Source organism: Phoenix dactylifera, chromosome 4 (assembly GCF_009389715.1).
Source record: "Phoenix dactylifera cultivar Barhee BC4 chromosome 4, palm_55x_up_171113_PBpolish2nd_filt_p, whole genome shotgun sequence".
Taxonomy (NCBI): domain Eukaryota; kingdom Viridiplantae; phylum Streptophyta; class Magnoliopsida; order Arecales; family Arecaceae; genus Phoenix; species Phoenix dactylifera.
The window spans coordinates 31,534,113-31,559,773 of NC_052395.1; the positions used below are offsets into that span (position 1 = coordinate 31,534,113).

The 25,661-nt window shown below is 37.9% G+C and overlaps 1 protein-coding gene and 1 non-coding gene across 4 annotated transcripts; both read left to right on the forward strand.

Annotated features, from left to right (window-relative positions):
- Positions 1-2,569: 2,569 nt before the first annotated feature.
- TRNAD-GUC lies at positions 2,570-2,641 on the forward strand. The gene has a single exon. It is a non-coding gene; the product is annotated as a tRNA-Asp (tRNA).
- Positions 2,642-2,657: 16 nt separating this feature from the next.
- Positions 2,658-23,221, forward strand: LOC103722881. Of its 3 annotated transcripts, none has more exons than XM_017846613.3 (13): positions 2,673-2,920; positions 4,172-4,279; positions 4,428-4,562; positions 5,897-6,649; positions 8,411-8,573; positions 8,867-9,376; positions 10,192-11,990; positions 12,085-12,170; positions 12,266-12,484; positions 17,159-17,287; positions 20,614-20,970; positions 21,666-21,781; positions 22,525-23,221. In XM_017846613.3, the coding sequence occupies exons 1-13, from the start codon at positions 2,819-2,821 to the stop codon at positions 22,635-22,637; spliced, it is 4,590 nt and encodes a 1,529-aa protein (XP_017702102.2). In that variant the 5' UTR covers positions 2,673-2,818; the 3' UTR covers positions 22,638-23,221. The 3 variants fall into 3 exon arrangements, with proteins under 3 accessions (XP_026655686.2, XP_017702102.2, XP_038982046.1); XM_039126118.1 differs by having other exon boundaries at positions 2,821-2,920; positions 5,911-6,649; XM_026799885.2 differs by lacking the exons at positions 21,666-21,781; positions 22,525-23,221 and having other exon boundaries at positions 2,658-2,920; positions 20,560-20,863.
- The last annotated feature ends 2,440 nt before the right edge of the window (positions 23,222-25,661 follow it).

The window sequence follows — 25,661 nt, forward strand, 5'->3', positions numbered from 1 at the left end:
TTTACCCAAGTGGCAAGAAGTGATATCACCAAGTAAAAATTTTAAATAATTTTTGCAAAAATAAGGTACTAGAAGATTGATTTTGCAATGTTGTTTCTTTGCAGAGTGACAAAAATCAAGGTCACCTAGACAAGGTGGGAGGCTTTGGGGAAAAGTGTGGCCGTGGCAGTGACGTAGTGGAGGTGGGGTTTATGAAGAAGGATCCCAACTAGAAGTGGGGTCGAAGATCAAGCAGTGGAAGTGGGAGCAAGCAGGGGACACAAGTGGCATTCTCGCAGCTTGGGAAAGGCCGAACTAGGCAGAGGGAATAGAGAAGAGGAAGTGGACAGGGTAGCCAGGACATGGAAGAGGGGTGTGGATGGAGATGGTGAAAAACATGGAGCAGATGTCTGGGCTAATGAAGAGGTCAATAATGTTAACAAAAGAGCATATGTTGGAGAAAAAAAAGGCAATTAGCTTAGCAGTTGTTTAAGTGGTTATGCCCCTCTACCTTGCAATTAGAGGCCAAGGGTTCAAGTCTTAAATAATGCAACTACCTAGTTTTTTTGTACCTAGGTAGTTAGTAAGGCTGCAAATAGATCGGATTGGCCCATGACTCAACCCGATTAGACCTGATCCAAGCTATTTTAAAGGACCCATGGGCCGAGTTGGATTTTAAAATTGAACCCGTTTTATTTTCAGGGTCAGGTTTGGATTTTCTGAATTCGGACCCGACCTGATCCATTTGAAATTTGGGCAATTTTAGATTTCCAACTCTACGACCCGAACACGCTAGACCATTTGGGCCCGCGGGCCATAGGGGTGCGAGCTCAGTCACCCAGCTGGTTACCTGCAACATAGAATGCATTGATGCATGCTACTACGCTCTTAAAATCATTATCAATCAAGCATGTGTTGATTTCTATTGCTATGAGCTAAAATTTAGGCGAAAAAAATGGTGACAAACTGTAGCTGAGAATACATTTTATCAATAAGAGCCTATTTTTCCTAAAAGGAGTGCAACTTTAGGAGGTACCAGCGTCACGATGCTACCCTGCTTATTTAAATTGAACCAGGTTGGAATTTGCTTACTCTGATCAGAAAATCTACACAAATTGACAATTAGATTTGTTAGAATCGTAAACCCAGTTAGTTGACATCTCCACACCACCTCTGAATGGCATAGATCATAGCATTTTCTCTCTATTCCATTATTTTAAAAAAAATGTTCTTAAAATTACAGTAAACTCTCTAGTTTTTTGTAGCCTGTCCATGAGGTTTTTCCATCTCATATTGTTGAAGCAATTTTTCCTTTTAATACAACTAATAACCCTATGACATCATCGATGCCTCCATGTTCTTATGTCGGCAACTAATAATTCTGAGCACTAACCAGATTAGATTCTTTTCATGTAATTTTTTACAATGCCTATGAAGGAGAAACTATAGTCTCCTAGTCATAGGTTTGGAAACCATCCAAGACACCACAAAAATGGAAATACTAAACATATAAGGTCGTATCACAAAAGAATGATAACTCACTCGTAGAAGGGATGGAGGGACCTGGCCGTGGATGATCATCGCATCTTATGCTGAAATAATAGAGAAGAGAAAGGGTGCTAAAGCATTGAGAAGAGTTAAGATTGAGCAATGACTGTGATTCAATCTCAGAAGAGAAAAGAGGTGCCTAAAGCTAGGAACAACCTATGAAGGAAATATAAGGACTAAGCTACTGATTTCAGTAAAACAAATATTTGTGGTGTAAGTAAAGTCATTAGAGTATTGACTTATATTCTTATCCATACCTGAACCAAATCCGACCTAGATCCGACTTGGACCTGAATTTTTTAGGTTGGGATCGGGCTATATATGGATTTAACTTAACCCGAATGACCCATTGGGTCAAAACTTGCATCCGTGAACTTGACCCAATCTTCTATTGAATTGGGTTTGGGTCCAAGATTAGGACCCGAACAATAAATCATGTTGGGTCAGGGTCACTCATGACCCAATTTGACCCAACCCATTTGCACCCATAGTAGTTATTAATGCTGGGGGCTTGATCAAAATTAAACTATTTATAAGTATGAAGTTTTATATGAAGCTTGATTTGTTTATTAATTAATTAAAGTTAATTTAGTCTCAATTTGGAAAAGAGCTAGAAAATAAATCTAATTGAATAGTTTGATAACCTTTAATTGAGTTGAAATTAACTCCAAATTGTATCAAGCTTGGTTTTAGCTTGAACCAACATTTAGTTGTTTCAAATAATCAAATTTAAAGAAATAATTAATGATTAATAATTAAAAAAATAGAAACAAATGAGTCATATTTGATAAAATATAATTAATTTACTAAGCCATTAATATATATTTTTATGTTGTAATGTATTTCCTACATATGTATTGTTGTATATAAAATACATGTCATACGTGCAATAGGTTCAAGCTTTATTATGATGAGCCCGATCAGGTTGGGTCATTTTGTAGCTTGTCTCGATATTAGTTCTAAACGATGCACCAGGTTGAAATCTGATTCAATTGATTTAATCTAAAGATAGATATTCAGAGGCAGGCTATGCAACGATCCGGTCGTTGTAGTATGGTGGTGAGTATTCCCGCCTGTCACGCGGGTGACCCGGGTTCGATCCCCGGCAACGGCGTAATTATTTTTGGCTGGCGGGCAATTGAAAAAAAAAATATAAAAAGAATCTCGTTCTGGAAAAGGCTCTTCCTCATCCTTCCCTCCAAACAATCCATACATGGTAGCGACCATTTTTCGTGTTTCCCTCCCTTGTTGATCTTTTATTGGCCTTTTTTCCTCGTTTTGTTCTTCTTCGATGGAGAATCCTTGCGGCGATAGGCCGGACGACCTCGAGATCACCTCCATTGGATCCCTATATCGCGGCCCCTGGGACAAGAAATACTGGAGCTGCTCTAGGGTTTGAACGCTCTCCCCCTCCCTCTCTCTCTCTCTGTCTCTTCGTTTGTTATCGTTCTTACGTGACTGCTGGGATTACTTGCGTACTCGACTTGTCATGGTCTGTCATTTCGATTCATAAACCCTAGGCATTGTCAAGATGTCGAGGTTTTGGTTTGTGATTGCTTTTGAAGGTCTTGCGACTAAGTATGAGAAGTTTCGGATGATTGATTGGGGGGAAATTCTTGGTTTTTAATATGGGAAAGGTTTGATGCCGAAATGGCGGCGCGTAGCACTGATTTTAGTAGGAGATTGAGGGAAAATAGTTTCATTGATTTTGAATTGCTTGAAGGTGAGAGGATCTTTAGATTCACGTCAGAGGATCGGTAAAATATGAGGAACTCGATCCTATCCGTGTAAACGTTAAGGCTTGTTGTTTGTTGGCGCTATCTTGGAAATTCTTTTTTCGTTTCGTTTTTTAACCATTTGAGAAGCTGCTTGCTGCTAATCTGCACATATCTGGGTGTTTCCCCCCTTCTTCTTTTTAAGACGAATGGTATTAAGTAGTAGGTGCAGGTTCTTCTTCAAATCGTGTTCCTGTTTTCGTCATTATTTATTTATTTATATAGATGCTTGAGTATTGATCGCTGTGGTCTTCTGATTATACTTATTTGTGTCTGCATATTATGGTGTTTAACAAAATATTGGTATCAGATCACTAAGGCCACTGTCTTTGTTCAGGTAACAATGTTAAGCAATTTTGAGGATGCTATTCACAGTATTAAGGAGTACGAATATGATATTTATTTGGTGATACAGGATTGATTGCTGTAGTATGGTCATTATGGGTGAGTTACCCATAAGGTTTGGGGCTTGAAATGTCTTGAAGTCAAAGCATAAAGTGATGTTAGTACATGTGCATTGACAGAGAGCATGGATGGTTGCTGGTCATAGATTTAGCTGGACTGGATTGTATCTGACCGGTCCTGAGTCCAACTGTATCAACGATCCTTGTGCAGAATTATATGTGCATTCTTTTTGGAAGATCAATGATGTACTCATCCTATCCTCTGTGAGTCATGCAATGGTTGTTAGTTAGACCTGACTCACTTATTTAGTGGGTTGAACTGCACTGCTTTTCTTTTGAGTTGTTTAACCAATTATTTAATCAACTGAATCAGACTTCCTAATTGATTGCTGGCTGCTTTTAGTTGTTTATATAGTTTGGCATTGTGGTACTTATGCTAGTTGTGATTATCTTTTCTTTTGGTAGGGCAAAGACCGCTACCCTTATCCAGTTGGCTATCATGCTGTTCGAACTCATGGCGGGAACATATGCAGGATGGAAATTCATGAAGGTCCCAAAGGGCCTCTTTTTGTGGTGTGTTTTCTACAGTTTTCATTAGTTTTCAAACAATATAGATACCCTCTATGTCTTTCGAATATCTGACAGTTGTCAGGCATGGATGTACATTCAATTGACATAATTACAAATCACTTATAAGTTTGGTATATTCTGCAATCTGCAGGTCACTTCCACTGATGGAGATTGTTCTACTGGGCAGACTCCTGATATTGCATGGGAGCAGTTTCAGAAAAAATGTAGTCCTAGAGTCAAAAATTGGCACGGGAAGAGGTTTTCTTCGAAGATAGATGGGGTTGAGGCAAGTATCTATACAATTATATTTTTTAAGATGAGTCTCATGGCCTTAGAAACACAAGCCATCATGCATGACTTGCCCATTCATAAATTATTTAATTCTACCCAACCAAACCATGGACTACCATGGATTGTGGCGTATGACTATCTGTATGATGTCTTTATAGTGTAGTAGTTGTTTGGCTTTCTGAGAATGAGGTCATTCATGCTGAATTATTCATTTCCCTCTTCAGGAATTTCTCTTTGGTGGCTTGTGTTTGTTTCTTATCAGCCAGCCAAGCAGTTTCTGAAAATCCGATACATAAAGAACCAGTGAATTTTAACATGACCACTTGAGTCCTATCCCATGTTAGTGTTCTTAATAATTGTTGATAATCCAGGAGAATGTCTACCATTATATGGACTGTTTTGCCCAGGTTCAGAAAGTATTGAGGGAATTGGGCAACTGTTTATGACGCCTTTACAAGTGAAGGAAATTCTTGTGTTATGATTCTCTCCTTATCCAAAAAATGTAAAATAATGGTAATTTGTACTTACTGTGGCTCTAAGTTATGAAGTTTAAGGCTTATTTCATTCTTGACCAGTGGACATAATCACATGTCATGAAAGAACTCATACTATTTTATGCGCACACTCCTTGAAGGCTTGAACTACACATAACTGAGTTTGCTTGAATAGTTAGGTAGTCTGAAAGAGAGAAGGCCTGCACAATGCTGATCATGCTTTATATTTTTGATACAAATATCTCAGTTAGTCATATGTGCTTTATTAGCAAAAAAAGCTTTTACGATGCTTCTGCAAAATTTATAGCTTGTTATGTAGATTCATGAGGAGTTTGATGTTAACTTTATGGGTTTCTTTTATTGCTTAATGTACTTCGTCTTCCAATAGAGTTATCCTTATGTTAATATATTTGTCAATAAACTTATGTTGTCTTTTAGCTTTTCATATTTACATTGCTTCACATGCACTTTATGCTGCAACCAAATAGGTGAATTAGAGTATAACAGTTACTTTAGTCAGTTTACCAATGATTATGTCTAGTTGCCATATGCCATGCAGCAGTGATGTAGGAAACCCGATTCATATTGTGGATCAAGGTACGCTGTACCGGCCTAAACCGGGCAGTATGAGATGTACCGTACTATATCTATTCGGTACCAGTATTCAGTACTGGTGGCTTACCGATACTCGGTATGGATGGCGTACCTTCGTACCATACCGTACCGACCCTGTGCTAGTGTGGCACCAGTACGGGGTCCGATATCGAGACGGCGAATCTTACTGTGGATATTAGCTTACTTATTGTAGCTTTTTTGCCTTTATGATGATATGCAGCTTTTTGGGTTCAGAAATCCATTTGTACAGCGACTTCTTCGTGAGCTTGTTGCAAATGTCAGTGGAGCGGCAGAACACAACTTCTTGTCCCCATATTCTAACAACAGAGCTTCAAAGTTAGACCATGAAATTCAAATTCAAGATGCTCATACATATCCAGATTTACTTTTATACTTGGAAAAGCAGCAGAGCACAAGAAAAAGAAGTACAAAGAGCAAAAATTCTACTAAAAGCCTTCAAAAGGAAGCAAGAGCTAAAAGAATCTGTTGTGATACAGGAGGTGGTACTTCTAAACAACTACGTGGTTTTTGTTCTCGTGCTACAATTAACGGCACAAAACATTGTCAGGAAGAACATTTCTCCTTGTCTAAGTCTAAATGTCCCACAATTCATGATACTCCAAATCATTTTACTTACACACCAAAAGGTAGTACTGGTGCTCTGAATGATGTAACGCTTGAGCCAGATGATACTGAGGGTGAAGGTAATGGTAGAAATACTGGATTTGCTACTTCAGTGAATAACTGTTCAGAACATGAGGATCTAGGAAATTCATTACTACAAGAGACTCCTGTAGTTGAGGGAGACTGTAGTCCCTTTCTGGGTGAAGGTGAGCAACCGGCAGAAGTGGGGAACTCTGATTGCGTTGTTGAGAAGCATGTTATTTCCTGCGAGGAAAGCAAGCTAGAAGATTGTGTAGATTCCAGATTCACATGTCCAGACAGTCCGCCTTCTAATGCAGAAAATACGCTGGTATTCACTACCAAATTGTATTATTATTGCTTTCAATATAATGTTTATCCATCATCTGAAATTCTGAACAATGATTCTTTTCATTTTCTTTCTCAAATCTTACTACCATGATTATTATTATTATTTGTGCATGCATCTCTTAGTTGTCGCTCTTATACCAGTTAGTTTTAAGTTGCCAAGAAAGTATCATTATCTTTTTATGGAGTTTACGGAATTAAAATGAGCTTTTTTGAGAAAATGTTAAACAAACTGAGATGTAAAGAATAATAAATTGACATGTATATAGTGATTGATATTGCTGATCAGGATATGGTTCGCTGGCCCTCCTCTTATCCCTCCCAACCACCCTGACTGTTGGAAGTGAACTCTAATGGATCTGCTGATTTTAGTTACAACTACTTAAATGTAACATGAATAATCGATTTATGGTACCAGGATTTTCCAATCTACAGTGGCTTTTATCTCTATTTTTTATAGATTTATATAAATTGGGGTAATTCATCACTATTGAATGAGCTTTTTTGAGAAAACGTTAAACAAACTGAGATGTAAAGAATAATAAATTGACATGTATATAGTGATTGATATTGCTGATCAGGATATGGTTCGCTGGCCCTCCTCTTATCCCTCCCAACCACCCTGACTGTTGGAAGTGAACTCTAATGGATCTGCTGATTTTAGTTACAACTACTTACATGTAACATGAATAATCGATTTATGGTACCAGGATTTTCCAATCTACAGTGGCTTTTATCTCTATTTTTTATAGATTTATATAAATTGGGGTAATTCATCACTATTGATATTTTTATCCTGTGATTCAGGACTTTACATCACTTGTTTTCTGCTCATAAGACAACTGCATAAACTTGGATCTCCTTTCATCTTCTAGCATGCATTTTCATTATTAGGAGGATCCTGAAGCTTGTCTAATTGATTATTTGCTAGCGCCTCATACTGATCACCAATCAATAGAGTTAGGTGGATACAATGTGGATCCCCGACATGCAGTGTCATACCCTATAAGCAGGCCTATTTTCTAAACATGCATGCAATATTCATATATAACATGTGGAAAAAATGCACATATGCATGCAGATTAATACACTTCGACATGCTGAAAATTTAAGGCTAACTAAAACATTAGCCAGGTTATTATTTGATTCGTGAATGTAAACATGAAATAGTAACAAGCCCCCCCTCTTTTTTTGAATTGGTGGATCAAAGTGCTGTTGTACTTGTAATTATCAATTAAAGCTTCATCAATTTCATGTAGCTGAATTGCTGTAGAATATATCAACCTTTTAACTTCTATACCCAGTCTTTCCTTCCTACATTAGAATAAATTGGTTATGGTTTGTTTATGCTCGCTTTATCATTTCTTTTTTGTTTCTAACATCTTTTGCTTTGAGACAGCACATACAAGTTTCTGTTAAAAGCTGAAAGATGATAATTATAACTTATGTCTACATTAGAATACACATTGAGACAGCACATACATGTTTTCTACTAGGAGACAAGATGATTCAATTAGCTTATATCACCGGTATTTATATTTGCATATATTTTCTGTGTTGTCTTAGTTGTCCTTCACTTAGCTATGATCTTTTCATTTTTTAATTATACCCATTAATGCCACTTTGATCTGGCCTTGTAATTTAGAGCGCCGGTTACTTGTGGAGGCTGAAGCATCATCATCTGGTGTATGCACAACAATGTACCTTATAATTCTTTAAACTTGATAATGGAAAATTCTTTCAGCTTGATAGGTCAGGGGATGCCCAATTGGAACAAGGGGACTCAAAAGATAGGTCAGTAGACATCCACTTGGAACAAGGGTATTCAAAAGATAATGATGGAGAAATTCCAGTTCTGAAAATGTCTGCAAGTATCTGTGTTCCTGATACATGTGATGCTGCAAAAGGTAAGATTTAAATTTTCTTCATATGTTACTGGACGTTGTCCATTCTCTGATGCATCATTTTTTATATTCCAGCATTAGTTATTCATATATTATGGTGGGGTTCCTTCATTGTGACTAGAAGGTCACGAGTTTGAAACATGGAAACAGTTTCTCCAGGTGTGGGGTAAGGTTGTGTACATCTTTCCCTCCCTAGCCCCAGCAATGGCAGGAGCCTCGTGCACTAGGCTACACTGGCATTAGTTATTTGCAATTTCTTCCCTTTATAAAGTGCTGAAAAGGAAGTATTTTTGTAGGCGATATTGCTGGTTTTACTTCAGCGTGTTGCAAGGGAAGTCCCTGCAGCATGAAGAGTGAGCCTGCTGCAACCAAGCTAATGTTGAGAACCTCCACATCTTATGACTTGGAGGTAATATCTAGAACTATGCCACACATAAGTAAGCACAGCTCTTCAAAATGTGTGCATCCCATGCAAGAAGAGGTATGGCACTATGTGAAAAGCTCGCCAGATGATGCTCTTTCAAAAGGAATGATAAAGGATTCACTTCCAGAGGTTGGCTCATCTTCTGGATCTTCAGGTCCAGGTTCAGAAAAAAATGATTTAGATTTATCCAGGCAAGAATTGGCAAGATCCATGATGGTGTTTTTGCTTCCACAAGCTGTTCCCCTACTTAAGAAGACTTATGTGAAACGGAGGTCAAGACATCAGAATCAGGAAGCCAAGATTGATCCTTCTTCCATTTTGTCCAGGGCAAATTCTGCAGAACAAAAGATTGGTGATTGCCTGACTGCTAATGTATTTCAAGGTAATCATCTGTCCTGGTAAAGCTAAATGTCATTACACACGTATATGCAAGGTCTGCTGAACTGGTACCGGAGCCCGTACCGGTCGGCGCCAAGTACGGGTAGGGCGTATAAACCGGCACGCCCATATTTTTTTAGAGTTTTTTTAAAAAATTAATTGGTTATCATTCTTTTCGAACTTTTTCTATAAATGTAAATCTAATGTATTTTTATGTTTTTTGATGTTTCTATGATCCCAGTTTAACCTAGGTGATGCATCTCATTGCTTTAAAATGATTCAAATCATAAAATGAACAGTATAAAATATTTTCAAATCAAGTAGTGACGTAAAAATTAAAAAATAATACAATCAGTTACATACATTTAAAGTCCAACATACATACCAATATCTAAAATCAGGTCAAGTGATGATGCCTCACTTAGATATCCGGATCATCAATATAATTAGGAGACACATCAGTCCACCTCTTTAACCAAGCGGTATTGTAGTCTTGTACGTTCATCCCATAAGGAACGCACGCCGGTTCACAACAAGTTTGCACCGAACCAACCGAATCCAACTGGTTCGGCCATTTATCGGCCGGTTCCGGCCGGTTCTATATGGGTTTTAGCTGGTAAGGGGCCAGAACCAAAAGTAATAGGCGAACCGACCCGGTTTCGCACCGAGTCGGTTCGATATTGCCCGAATCGACCCAGTCCTTGCGTATATGGTTTACTTTGTTCAGTATATGTAGACAATTATCTTGTTGGTTGTGTGCTTTTGATCTTGATATAAATCCTATGTTACTTTGTAAATATTTGGTCCACATATATGCAGACAATCTAGGAGCTGGAATGCTTCTCCAGGAATCAGAGAACATTCATGAAAGAAAGAATGACCTTTACACATTACTAAATGTCAATTTCCAAGAGAAAATGACCAAAACGGAGCACCTTGTTACTGGTTGCACGACCAATGAACTATTAACTAACAGTGGAAGATCGAAAGATATCAAATCCATTATTCCAGATAGCTTTGAGGATGATCAATATGGGCATGATACTACTATTAAGAGACCTTCACCTACTGGGTTTGATGACGCAGATGATGCACCTGCTGTTGAAATTAAACAAAATATTGATGCTTCTGAGTCACTTTTAAATGATGCAGGAGGGGTTAGAGAGCCTTCTGATTGTCTTATTAGAACTAATGAATGTGATGGAGGAGCTATGCTGATAAATGAACTTGAGAAGGGTGAGAATCTATTATCTGATTCTCTTGTGGCCTTTTTGGAAGAAGAATTTAATGATGAATGCATGAATGGGGGAGAAAAAAAATCTAGTCCTGGCCCTTGCTTAAATGTGAACTGTACTGATGACATGATGTCCTTGGATCCTGCTTTTGTTAAGCATGATAATTCTCAGCACTTTATTAGTGAATCTATGGTTAAAGCTGAAAAAGAAATTTTGATTTCTGAATGTATGCCACAACATATTTCTTTAGGAAATGGTGAAGCTAACCATTTTGAGCAAGATCCTCCTGCTTCAACTCCTGATTTTAACAATTTTGGAGAAAAGGGAATTCATGAGATTGTAGAGCCCTTAGAGAAAGGCCTCAAAAATTCAAGTCAGCATGACCTGGTCATCTTTGGAGTATGTTCTACTGTAGAGTCCAGAGATGTTAATATTAGAAAACAAGTAGGCTGGCTGCATGGACAGACAGTAATTTCTGGCAAGGGTGATTCTTCAATTTGTATACCAGATGCAGTACTTCCAACTAACGGACTCCCACATGACTGTGGCAAGGCAGGAAAGCTTTTACACTCACCTCATTCGACTAGAAAATACGATATTCCTCTTTCAGAAAGTATAATTTGCAGAAATTGTGATAGCAATGCCCTTGAGGCATGTTTTGCTCCTAAGACATTTGGGACAGTAGAAGACGGTCATTCCAGGCCTACAAAAAATATTCCAAATACAGATATATTATTTGCTAATGAGATTGACATCGATGAACATGTACATATTACAAACAAAATGGAGAATACCAGCACATCTGCTGCCACCTTATCTACTGCTTGTCCTGTTTTTTCTCAAATTCAAGATGGGGTGAGGAATGTCACTGGATATAAAAAATTCTCCAACTTCAGTGATCCTTCCCTTTCATGTTCTACCAAGAATCATGCAGATTCTATCAGTAAGCTTCATTCATCCAAGGAGTTCTGCATACCACAGGTCCAGAATGTGCTTGAACAGAGCAGAAATGATGTGCTGGGAGCTCTTTCTTCTTCGAATAAGAGCCCACCTACAGAATTAACCGTTAGTGCTGATTGTCAAGTTCTTTTACATGACCATCTGTACCAGAGAAATAAGTTTGATGCAAAGTCAAAAAAGGAGTTCAGAGACTCAATGGAGCTTGTAGGCTGCTATTTACATCCAAACCCTGTCTTGTCTATATTCTTAATATCAAAGGAGGATTTTTTACAGATTTGTGTGTTGTGTGGCCTTTTGGAGGGCAATGATAGATATCTTTTCATATATACTGTTCCTCGTCAGGAGCAAAGTGAAAGTTGCCCTTCTTTTATTGGTTACACATCACTTGTGTTTCCTCTCTTTAAAGGACCCTCTAATGGAAAAGTAAGTTGTTCCAGTAGCATAATTTGTCTGTTGACGAATTAATTTGGCCATTTAGTTATTGTATGGAACTTTAATTTGTGTTACCTTCTTGTAGATACCATATGAAAGATCAGGGTTGCAGTTCACTCCTGATGGGCAATCCCTTGTTTTTCTTAACAGTATCAGAGCACCTCATTGCAGGTTGAATAGAATCTTCCTGATACTTTGTATATTTATATCTTTTGGCTTCAAAATCATGATAGATATTGTGGACACTAATTAATGAACAATGACAGGGAACAAAACGTCAGTTGTTTGTGCTCGATGTGCAGATTGGGTTGTTCTGAGGAAAATGCTGTGAAAGTTGTACAAGTAAAATTTGGTTATGTTTCTCCAGTGATTAAATTAACAACAGTTGAGAGACTTTCCTGCTTATTAGTATGTGAGCCAAATTACCTTATAGCTGTTGAGGAGAGCGGGAGACTGCATGTTTGGATAATGAACTCCACATGGAGGTAAGTTTGATTAATAGTGAATGGTTCTGGTTTTGCATTCTCTTGATGCCTGTTTGTTTGTTAGCGATGGTTTCTCGAAATTGATAGCTAGGAGAGCTTCTGAACTTTCAGAAATTTACTAGCTACTATGGAATTTATTTGTACCATGATTGCATTGTCAGACTTAGTGTCCTAACCATTCAGTTAGGATCAAATCGATAAGCTTGGATAATTAATTTAATGTATCTGATCATTATGTTGGTAATGGAAAGTTCTGCCATTCTAGTCAAATGGAATATCATCATCAAACAGTATAGCTTGATATAATTTACATCTTAATTTCCTTACCACTTGGCGTGGACTGTTGTTGTCTCTAGGTGTTTTATTCCTTCCTGCTTGAGCTATTTACACCTTCTGATTCATTTTTTCTTGGGTTGGGTTTGGCAGGGGATGGCATTTATGAAAAGCCAACAAGATACTCAAGCTAATTACATGTTCTGATTTTTCTTTGTTCTTTCTTCTGGGGTTGGGGGGATGTTTTCTTTTCATTTGGGAGTGTTTGGTTCATTGTTTGTGGTTGAAAGCGAAGGCCGTAAGTTGTTCAAAGTGTGTTTGACTGCCCCCAGCTGAAGTCGCTTTTGAAACTTTTCCCCTGGAAAGTTGGGGCATAAATTGGACACTTCATTGACCCCTTTCATCAAATTAAACAAGCGGACGCCACTTTTGTGATTTGACTTCCTTTCACATTTGGCTATCTGTGACAAACCAATGTTGCCCTAAATGATCCTTTCACTAACAACAAGAGCGTTTCACAATCATCATTAAACATATATTATGTGCGTTATTGCTTATAGGTTTTCTGCAAAATGCACCCTCTCATAAAATTAAAGTTTACAAATCAATTAAGTAGGATGGTTACAACCAAGGTAAGCTGAACTGGTATTGTGCCCCATAACAACGACTGGTTCGGCATGGTACCTGTTTGGTACTGTACTAATACACGATACGGTGTGGCATGTTGGGTCCTAATTGGCACATCCTTTTTTTTTAATTTTTTTTAAAGATTTAATGAAAAGTAATTAATTATTTTTGTTTTTTGAATGATCTTAAGCCTAATTTAATGTTTCTTGATCTTTTTTGATGTTTTTATTAACCAATACACCTTAAATGATGCTTTTTGACATTTTGGAGTGATTTTTCTGCGTTAACGTGGCATTGCTCCGAAATAATGATGCCTTGGGGTGGGGGTGGGGGGGGGGGGGGGGGTAAAAGTCTGGCAAATCTGTGTCATTGGATTTGCTACATCCAGTTATACCTTTTGCATAAGTGGAGTCTAGATTTCAATCCAAAGGTGACTATAGATCTTCAAGTAGGTAGTTAACTGGTGAGAAAAAGTTCACAGTAGTATAAAACCAAAACAATGACGATCTTTAGAAATTAGAGCATCATGCCGAAACCAAAATATAAAGAAAAAAGCCAGCGATTCTGGCTTTGCACGCTAGGAGAAGCAACATGAAATATTTAAAAATCAATTAGCGAAATACAAATATACAATGATACAATCAATTAGATGTATTTAAAGTACAACTTACTTACAGATATCTAAAATCTCACTAGTGCGAATGTCTATGTTGGGGTCGTCTTCCTATGCAGGGGGCTCAACCCAATGCTCCAACCACATGGACCTCCGCTCCTGTAAGCTCTTGGGGCTGCCAAAAAGTATGTAATTTAGATAGTCTCTGTACCGCTCTAGGAGTCATGTGTTTGATATTGCGATTATTGAGTGACCCATTTGAATATGTCGACAGCAAATTCTGATCCATAAGGTGCTTTAGGCTGTGTATGATAGTAGCCGCTGGAGGATGATGTGTCTGAAGCACCATATCCATAAGAAAAGTAGCTGGTACTATATCTATAGGATCCCGTATAGGATTCCGAGCTTGATATGTCAAGGGATCTTATCCTACATGCTATATCATCTGCAGTAGCCTCGTATGCACCACGACCTCGAGGACTTCATCGTCTATATGCAATCATATCCTCGCGATCTCTCAATCGTGCACCAAGGTCCTTATCTTGTATGGCACGAGTGAACTAGGACTCTCCGGTGAACTGAATCCTACCCTAGGGTTGTGAGCCATGCGCATTGGTCTGGCCTCCTCCTGTCGCCACTGATCATCCAAGCTTGCTGAGATGGTAGCCTCGATCTGTGCATCATCATCTGGAACAGAGCCCTCTGACATCTTAGAATGGCAAGAAGGTAGCTTTGCTGCTCGATGATCCACCTTTGCCAACTTTTGGATAGCCCTCTCCTTCGTTATTTTGAAATCAGCGAAGTGCTTCATCAGTTGTCGAACCTCCTCGGAGCATTTCCGACATGTTGACATATTGGAGAAACTGCCAGCAAGATGCTGCTTCAGTTTGATTATCCCGTCCCCTATGATCTCGATGTTGCACCATTTACACGTCCAATGGTGCCGACCTGAGAGCATAACATCGTGATTCCAGCTGATGTCACGCTTCAATTCTTTCCTTCTGAATGCATTCATTTTTGCAAGTGAACCGAACACATGTCAAACATTTTTAACTTTAATTCAGAAAAATGTAAAACCACAATAGGGATGTTGCATCTTTATTTTCTCACATTATCGTTATTTTATTACGTTTTGGAAAATAGTGAAATTTCAATGTGCTGCAAAAAAATATATTTTCTAATTCAAAAAACACATTTGATTTACCTATACATAATACTAATTTTCATTTTTTGTATTATTTTTATTTTTTTATTTAAAAAATAATTATTAAATATAAATAATTCAAAAAATTATTTTGAGCTTACATCCGTGTAGCATCCCACTCCAGATGCTACACATATTTTCTTGGCCCATTGGTATGCATAAAAAACTACTTATTTTTCAATTTTATTTAAATGTGGGCCTATATAACTATTCGCATGTTCATGCCCAAACATGAATAAAACGTTACAAAATTTTCATGAAGAGTGGCACTCATGTCCCTAAATATAGTTTTGATTTTATAGTGAACTTTTGAATTTTATTTTTTAATTTTTTTCTCCAAAAATATATTTTTAATTTTAAAACTTATAGATTGAATGAAAATTGGATCTTGGTGTCATTGTGTAGATCTTTTCTAGACTTACAATATATGATGAAATGACACCAAAATATGAAAATTTGATATGGTTTTCCTCTATTATTTCCAATTACGACCAATTTTCAGTGTCAAAATAAAATAAGATAATAGAAATGAAGAGAGGAGAGTGGCATTGCCTGATTTTAGCGAAAATTCGGGCTGAAATTGATGAAAATGGTGAGATCTGGCTAGATTTTCATTTTTTAAAAAAAATGGCGCTACTTGAAATTTTTGAGATGCTTGGCCTTCCCATAGGTCACATGAGGCTCCATATTGAGCCTCGTGAAAAAACCCCCGAAGCACCATGCGGCAGACGCGAAAGCACGCCTCAAGTGCGGATGCGCACGTGATGCGCACGACATGTGCGCATCCCACAAGTCACACTCAACATGGCTGTGGGCGTGAGTGTGGTCATGGACATGAGCTCGGGCACGAGCGAAAGTGCTCGATCCAAACCTAAACTGGTTCGCGGTTTGCCCGATTTACCATTTTAGAAGGCTGAACCATTCCGATTTGGAGACAGTTCAGTACGGTACATCCTGTACCATCTGATTTGGGATGGTACGACGTACCTTGGTTACAACCATTACCATGCATGTTCTTCAACATTCTTTGTCCCATCTAAATGTTGTGTTAGCTTCATGGATCAGGATGTAGGTTGCAAGAGTTTGATAATGTTTCATGGCCAGCTCTATTGGACATAAACACTCCATAACTATGTGCCAAAATCCTAGCTAAGGAATGGCGGGCAAGAGAAGGTCGTGCCATGAAACTTACAAAGCTAGGTCTCGATGTTTGAGACCTACCACCTTTAGTGTCATGTTGGATAGATTATCTAAATAGTTATATATGTAAGACAGTACATTAGGTGATTTATATTCATCAATTACTAGACTAAACTTTCCATTTCTTATTTTTATATGTATATATGCATAATATTTTTTTTATTTAAAGTTTTATCATAGAAGCCCATGAATGGTTAACTTGAATTGTCTACATGACATCATTTTTAAGTTTTATATTTCCTTGGATTTTAAGTTTCCTAATGGTGTCTATCCAAAGTTGGAAGAAGCACTGTGCTGTAGTATTAGATATGTTTAACTTCTTGTGGTCTTTCACTTTCTATAAATGTGCATATGCCGAGACAAATGTTTAACTTCTTGGAGGTCTTAGTTGTTCGCCATCAATCAAAGATTTTTTCCCCTAAATCATAATTATATTAAACTTATATTTTTCTTTTTTGAGGAAACTTACTAATGTTTTTCATTTTTGATTCGACATTAACTTTTTAATGAGTGCTCCGTATCCAATTTTTGGCTTGGAAAATCTTGACCCTGTCATGCATCAATATCTTGTACATGCATTTGGGCATATGCACTATCAATTCCCTTGTACAGTGCGGTAACTTTTGTCATGACGGTATAGGCAGTTGACTGTTGATAAAATGACATCTTACTTTGCCTAGTTATACACTATTTGTATCTTATGTTGCTCTGTGATATATGGCCACAACACTGTATAGTGATTAACTAAGGCTTGCAGTGGAAAATTGGAGGAGTTCATGCTACCGAGTTTTGATCACATAGCGCCTAAGGTATTGGAGCTCAAAAGAATACCAAAGCACGACTTCCTTATTGTTGGTCATAATGGTATAGGTGGCTTTGGCTTGTGGTAAGTTACATTCCTTTCCACTACACATTCAATCTTTAGATCCTTCTCTATTTCAACAGCTGTCACCTTCTTTTATGTTCTATTAAGTATTTAGTTTGTGATGGTTGAAACTTTGATATATTGCTGTACAAATTTTGTTCTTGAAATCTTATATAGTTCATGTTTTGCAACAAAGAACTATGACTAAAAAACAGATACTCTGCTCTCCTATTAAGTAACACGACCAAAGAAATCCTTTGTTTTGTGTGAATGACAATGTATAGTTCAGATCTTTCTGATGGTGTAACTGCTTTTTCTTTCTGTTTCAACTGTTTTGCCTTTCCTTTTCATCAAATCAGTCAATTCATTTGTACTGCACAACTGGCTAGGATGCCTCTAAAGCAAACATGTGCCATTTTATGTGACAACTATATTTTAAAACAGGCCTTAATTTCTGCTCCCCCTAGTACTACTAGTGCCTAACGACTCTTTTGGGAGTAATGCAATGTATTTTAATAGTTTTTATATGCGATCGAGCCTTTTGATCTTAATCCTTTAATTTTATTTACAGGCATGGGTTTCTTTACCTCTGAACAACTAGCTAAAGCCTCTCTTGATTCATGTAACAAAAAGATTTGGAAGGGTGGAAGACATGGTCTGACGAACCGGCCCGTACCGGCCGGTTTGGGCCGTATCAGACCGGTCGGACGTGTAACCAGTACTCTAGAGCCGTGGAAACTGGTACAGCCCGAACCTAGCCGGAGCCGAGGAAGATGAAGATTAGAGAGAGAGTGGAGAAGAGAGAGAGAGAGAGAGGAAGGAGAGGCCTCCACCGCCCGCGGAGGGCCGCGAGGGGCCGGTGGAGGCCGGGGGGGCAGGGGAGCCCGCGGGGGCCCGGCGGAGGCCGAGGCCACGGTCACGTCCCCTGTATCTTTTAAAACAGGGGACGCGGCCGTGGAAAAAAATTTAGAAATTTTTAAATGAAGTCAGCAAATCGGTTGTCTACTTCACTTAAAAAATTAGTTGCCGACTTAACTTAAAAATCCTATATTTTTCCGTGGCCGCGTCTTCGGCCTCCACCTCACCCCTGTGGGCTTCCCCACGCCCCTACGGGCTCCGCCGCCCCTCCCGGGCTCCGCCAACCCCTTGCGGCTCTCCGCGGGCGACCTCTCCTCTCCTCCCTCCCTCCCTCCCCCGCTCGCTCTCTCGTTCTTTTCTTCTTCCCCGGCTCCAGCGGGAAAGAGTGTTCCGGTTCGCTACTGGTACGAACCAGAATCGTACCGGTCCGGTAGGCGACCGGTACGCCTACCAGTACCGGTACGGTTAAAGAGTTGACCATATTCCTCATTATGTATGCATATCTTGCTGGTGGATTATTGAAATTGATAATGTTTTCTTCTTATGGTTCCTGAATCTTAATTTTATCATTTTCTTTTTTATATTTAAAAAATTTCGGCTATATTTTGTGAGAACTCTGTTGTGGCAATTCTGCCACCTCTCCCTATATGGTTGAATTTGTGACATGTAAGAGTGATGGGTAAGTGAATATGGCTTTGTATATAAAAATGTTGTCTTAGAGAGCTGTATCCAATGACTGTGACGTAGAACAGAAGAAGTAAGAGATAGAGAGAGAAGAAGAGGAAGAGGGGAGAGAAGAGAAGGATAGAGAGAGAGAGAAGAGCAACTTGATAATCTGTATTCTCAATAATGCAAACTGTCCTCTCAATACTATAGCAATAGGTCTATATTAGGCATAAACCATAGAGTCCACATAAAATAAAATTCTAGAGTCCAAATACAATTCTAGAATCCATATAAAAATAAATTTTTCTAGTTTCCATATTTGCGCCTAACATAAGTGCACCTAAATTCCTTATTAATGGACGGTCCTCCATCAATACGAGACCATTACTGAGAGATGGTCCATCCATATGACGAAAACTAGTAGGTACGAATCTGCCTGTATGTGTGAGTGTAAAAGGGGTCCAAATCACAAAATATGTAGGACTAAGGTAATATTTTAGAAGATTTTTTTTTTTTGTTGAAATCCCTAAGATTCCAGCTAGGACCAGGTACTTGGTCTATTTTCAATTTCCCATCATTAAATTCAGTATTATTAGGAAATTGAAGGTATTTGGTCTACTGTTAAGATTTGTTAAATTTGCTTAAGTAGTTCTAATAGGACTGATAACGAGTTCATTGTCGATGTATATTACCAGATCTAATCCAGGAGCGTTTACTAGTGGCGAGATGACCAATGCCCCTTACTCCTCTATTCGCATAGAGTCCAAAGATCCAAAAGCTAATCAACCAGTCTATTAAAGCCTAGGGATGACTTACACTTCAGCAGATTGCAAGGGGTTGAGTATCTGGCATGGTATGTTCCAATCTGTGCCGGCACATGTACCACACAGAGAAAAAAGATTTAACCGTTCTTTAAATTATGAAACAAAAAAAGAGACCTAGTAGATTCTCCACTGACCTGTGTCAGGTGCCAATACTGGGCCAGCATATGGTACATGCTGGGTGGCACCACCAGCACTTGAAACCATAGCAGATTGTTACTCCACTTGTATATAATTGCATGCTGATCTTTTTGAGTGGCATTCAAGAAGGTTGTAAGAATTTCTGTATAATGATTACTTAAGTCTTGCCAGACTAAGTTGCAATATTTTGTTTAGCTGAGTGGAATGAAGGCATTACTAATAGAATTATGCACGGTGAACTAGGTGCAAATGTTATGAGTGTTGTGTGATTGGTACACAAGAGATATTGTCAATGTGGTGCTGTGGTGAATCATGGTGGAATATTCATGAAGAGTTTAATAGAGATCTGGTACTTGAATCATTGTAGAATTAAGTGATGGACAATTAAGTGAAACTATATAATCACTAATGGAGGAAAGCAATCATGTGAAGTGATCCAAATGGAGGAGAAATTCTTGTAGAGGTTTGAAACAGAAAATTGATTTGACTTGATATGGAACCCTTGACCTAAGCAAAAGGTGAATAACAACTCATAAAGCTAACCCGTACTAGATTATAGAATGATTCTAACTATATTTGCTTCTGCATTCTTCTGATTTTATTTTGGATTACCCTATATGTTTAGCTTCTCTACTTTTGAATTCATATTTGCCTGAGGTAAGGGTTATGTATAAATACTTGAATCCTTGTATGCACATGCTTGGAAAATAGTCACCTTATTTTTATGTCGATCTGCTCTCTTTCCAATTTTATTATCATTTTTACCTATTTCTTCTAAAAATTCTTCTTTTTGGGTCTACTTTCTAGACATGTTCCCGACTTGCTTAGTACATGCGCTACTGAGTATCCGGTTTTGTTCAGGGATATCTCGAGGCAGGTTCTGCTAGCTAAGTTTTCAGCTCCAGGCCATATGATCTTCCAGATTCTTCCAGTTGGCGTATTCAGTTTACAGAATAAGGGCATTCTTGCAACCAGTTTGGAGATAAAGGAGCACATGAAAGAGACAGCAAATAACTGGGCCACTGAAGCTGTTGAAGACTCTTTTCTCTTGACATCAGGGGAAAATGTAGCTGTTTGGGTTCTAATTTCCGCTGTTTCGGACTTGGAGGCTCAACATCACCGTTTGGTGAAGGAACCATGCGCTAGTTCGGTTGGATGTTGGAGGCTAGCTCTTCTGGCAAACAATATGGTAGTTGTGGGAAGTGTGTTGGATCCCAGGTACTACCAACGTACGCATATGAATTTAATATTGGTAGCACACTGGATGCAGTTATGAAATGAAAAAAACATGATTGCGTTGCCTCCCAGCTGTCAATTTCTTTTTAATCCTTCTGGTTTCATGGAACTGTGAGATGCCTTTTTGATAATTTCTTTTTCTTAGAACTAAGACAGGTGGAAGCTCTGTTGAATATCAGAGCAAGTCGAACCCAGGTCTCTTATTTTAAGATGAGAGACTTCACCAACTCAGCCAGTTGGAACCCTCATATTATGCTGGTTATTATTGTCAAGAGTTTGCATGCTCATTTGCAGAGCTGTAGCTGATAGAAATTACTTCAGATGATATAGATTAGAGGATTACATAGAAAGCTGTACGCTAAGCACCTGCATTGCTAAGACATGAGCGAATATAAGGAAAAAAAAAACATTTAATCAAGAGTTGAGATTTTCCCAAGTTCTTAGGATATACTTGCAAATCTCAACTGGATTTGAACAAGATTCTCATGCTGGAATTTTTTGATCTTCTATTTGTAGGTTGCTTTCCAGATTTTGGAAATTGCCAGAGTTTGAGTTGAACTTATTTCTATTGGATCATACTGATTACTTGCACATTCATTAGAATATTCTTATTAGGAGATTCTTAAATAGTCATATAGCACTCAGCATATCAGTATTGTCTCTTGTATTGTTTGCAGGGCTTCTGCACTAGATGCCTCAGCTGATCATGGGATTATTGGGACATTTGAAGGTCTATTGTACAAGTGGGAACTGTCTACTGGGAAAAAAGTGGCCACCATGCACTCTTTCAAATGTAAGTTGGTTTATACCAAGTGCAGTTAACTAGTCCTTAAAAACATGCACTTGATAACCCAATCAGAATGGATTTATTGTGTTTCCTAATGAGCTAGCCTAGCATGAACTAGACATCTCGAGAACTTTTGTAATAGAAGATTTTCTATTTGTTGACTGTGGAACAAACAATTGATTTGGTAGTTGAGACCCCAAGTTTCTATGCATATACAATTGCAAATTTGAGTATCAAAGGTTTCCCTTACAGCCATTTCTGCTAGAAATTCTCTATAACTATCATGTTTCTCAAATTTTTCGAATGTTATGTATGGTTGATAAAAGATTTGTCTACAGAAATGGAAGATGATGCCAAACTTCTTTTTTTTTTTGTGATGTTCGTTTTCTTGCTGTTCTTATGATTCAAATGCTTGAAGACAAGGAATTCAATTTTTTTCCAAATGATACTCAGTTGTAGAAATTGTATATCCTATCTGAATATTATTATTGCTTATCAATTTGTTATTTTGCTATTATTGATATATCTTCATTTTTTATTAGTAATGTTGCTGATTGCTAAATCAAGGAAAAGTCACAGTTTGACACTATATTGCAATGCTTTAATGGTGAATTCGTTACTTGGACACTACTAAAAATGTTGTCAGCAGTTAGCCACCACCTGCACAATAGCATAAAATCTTGGATGGAGGAATCATTAAGGTTCACCTTTGCATGTAAATCTTATCTAATGATTCTCTCCTATATCAGGTGGAAGTGTGTCCTGTATCGCAGTTGATGCACAATCAGGTGTGGTGGCAGTGGCTGGTGATAAATGCCAGTTGCTGCTTTATACCCAACAGCGAGGGGAACTGCAAAGCTGATATGCGGCTTGGTATATTTAAGTGATCGAACGAGTCATGTCAAGGGGTTGCCACCAAATTCCTTTATACGCTCCAATTTAGAGAAAATACAACTTACAACAAGAAAAAGGGGAAGATAAAATCTTGGTCTGTCAAACTTGTCAACCAGCAACCATCGGTTGCTCATGTGATTTTGCATGGAAGCAGCTGTGCCAAAGTCTTGTTTCTTTGGGGATAGGGACTCTCCCAACTAGCAAGAGGTCCTAGAGGAAGAATTATCATTCATCTGCCGGTAAATGCGTTCATACTATCTCATTGCAGATCCACTCCGGTGCCAGAGAGGGGGGACAACGTTGGGTGACCTTGCAAAGCAGAGTATACAGTCGGATGCCATAGGCTTGCTGGTCTTTTATGGCTGTTCCTCAGGAGCAGAGTTACCTTTGCCTATGTCTTTGCTTGCAGTTGTATACAACTCAGGTTTATACATTTTTGTTGTGCAGCTCCACTCTCACAAATTCTGTGTATGAAAAATGTAAACTAGATTTACCAAGTTCTCTACACAACACCAATAATCATTTGTCAAATATTTTATAATTTTGCTGATGGCTATGGCTTTGTTTGGGGGAGCTGTTGGCAGTAAAGTTGTTGAAAGTAAAGCTGTTGGAAGTAGAGCTGTCTGAAGCAGAGCTTTTATAAAAAGTTCTTTACTGTTTGGTAACTACGTTTCTAAAGTGCCATAGCATTTTAACATTTGTTTGGTAAACAAACTGAAAAAGTACTTTTATATGACAAAATTATCATAAAGGATATTGCATAGTGCTTACAACAGAGCATAATAAAATATAACATATATTAATACATAATATACGATATAGTATAATATTACTGTAATGTAAAATAATATTATTATAATATAGTAATATGACATTGTATAGCATAGCATAATAGTAATATAATTATTAGAATAAATTAATTTTCATAATATAACATAATATTAAATTATTTAACATAATATATTAATGTATTATTATATAATATAATATATATTATATTTATAGTATAATACAATAATAAAGATATAAAATATTATAATTATTAGTATAAATTAATTTTTTATCCTTCTAATGATCATTTATCTCTCTAACAAATTTTCTAGCTAGGTGATAAAATTGGTTAAATCATTACTAATATTTTTATTTATTTATTATTTTATTTCATTAAAATATATTTATTTATTTATTTATTTGTTTATTTATATACATATTTATTCATTTATCTTTTTTTTTCTTTTTTTCCTTTTCTTTTTTTTCCTTTCCCTTTCTTCTTTTTCTTTTCTTTTCTTCTTTTTTTTCTTTTCTTTTTCCTTCTCTTCTTCTCCTTCCTTCCTTTCTTCCTTTCTTCTCCTCATGCGAGGACGGCGGCGCCGGAAAGGAACCAGGCCGTGGCGACCGCGGGAGGGGGCAGGGATGGCAGGCCGCGGGGGGCCGGGATAGGGAGGCGGCGACCATGGCTGCCCCTTCCTCCCTCTTTTTTTTTTTTGTTTGTTTTACCTCCCACCGCCCAGCGGCTGTGGTGGATTGCAGCAGCGAGCCAGACGTCAGTGCCGGCTCGCCGGAGCAACAGGCCACAGCGGCGGCCGGGAAGGCGGCCACGGGTGGTGGCTGCCACCGTGGGCAGCCACGGGCTGCCTTCCAAAACAGAAAAAAAAAAAGCAAGGGCGGCGACGTTGAGAAGGAGATAGAGAGGGAGAGAGAGAGGGAACGGTGAGGGAGTGGAAGAGGCGTGGGATGGAAGATTTTGGAAAGAAAAATAGACTTTTAAATAAGGATATTTTGGTCAAAAAATAGTTTTCCGATAAAGCTGAAAACAACGTTTTCGGAAAGCTGCAAAATGGAGCTTCTTCCAGAAAGCTGTTTTCGGCTTTGTCGGAAAGTTGTAACAGCTTTGCAAAATTTTTACCAAACACTCTTTTTCATCCAAAAGTACTTTTGGAGGGCTAGAAAGTACTTTTTGGCCCTCCAAAAGCTCCCCCAAACATGGCCTATATCAATGAGATATTCCTTTTTGGACATTGACAGAGATAATAGGTGCATCAAGGATGCTTGTAGCTCTTACTAGCCTACTTTGATTCCATTGGTCCTCCTGTGCTGAGGGCTTCATTTAGCTTGAAACAAAGGCTTATGAGTGTATGATAATTGCTTAGTAACTCAAAGCTGTGACAATTAATTTAGTCATAGTTTTGGATGTACTTGATGTAAACTCACCGGTGTGCTACTTTGGTAGTGCTGAAAATGGCTCCGAATTGTCTCGAGACTTGTCGAGTCAAGCCGGCTTCATGGTAGGCTGAGAGTAGGGGCGGCCCAATACATTTGGGGGCCTAAGGCGAACTTATTAGAAGGGGCCTTTTTTTATTATTATTTAAATAATAAAAAAATTTAATAAGTATAAAAATATTTTAAAATTTTTATTTAAAAATAATTCGTCTAGCTTTTTGAGAAAAAAAATTACTAATTAAACTTCTATACTCAAGATCCATTAAAATACTATTTTCAATCGATAATATAGCTAATCCATTTAATCCATATAACAACAAATCTATCTAGAGCTCCTTTTGAGATTGAATGAGTTTATCGATTTTTTTTTTTGAGTTTTTCATACTCACAGTCATATTTTCTATTAGACATTTTAATCTATAAATAATATTATCAAACTAAGCAATTAAAAAACACAACAAATAAATCAAAATATAAAAAAATTAAAAATAATAAAACTTGATTGTGTCAAGAAAAACAAACTCGGGTCCCGACAAGTAGTGCCGAACTTAATTGTGTCGAGAAGATGCCGAATAGTGCCGAACTCGACGGCGAGAAGAGGCCGAACCTCCGAAGTCACAACCAACCTACATTTGGACCCAAAAAAAATCAATTCTAGTGTCTCTAATTAACTAAATAAAAATTAAATGGATGGTGGACCCAAAAAAAATTTAATTCTAGTGTCTCACCGGTCACCACTGCCTGGGATCAGTGATTCAGTGGGAATTGAGGG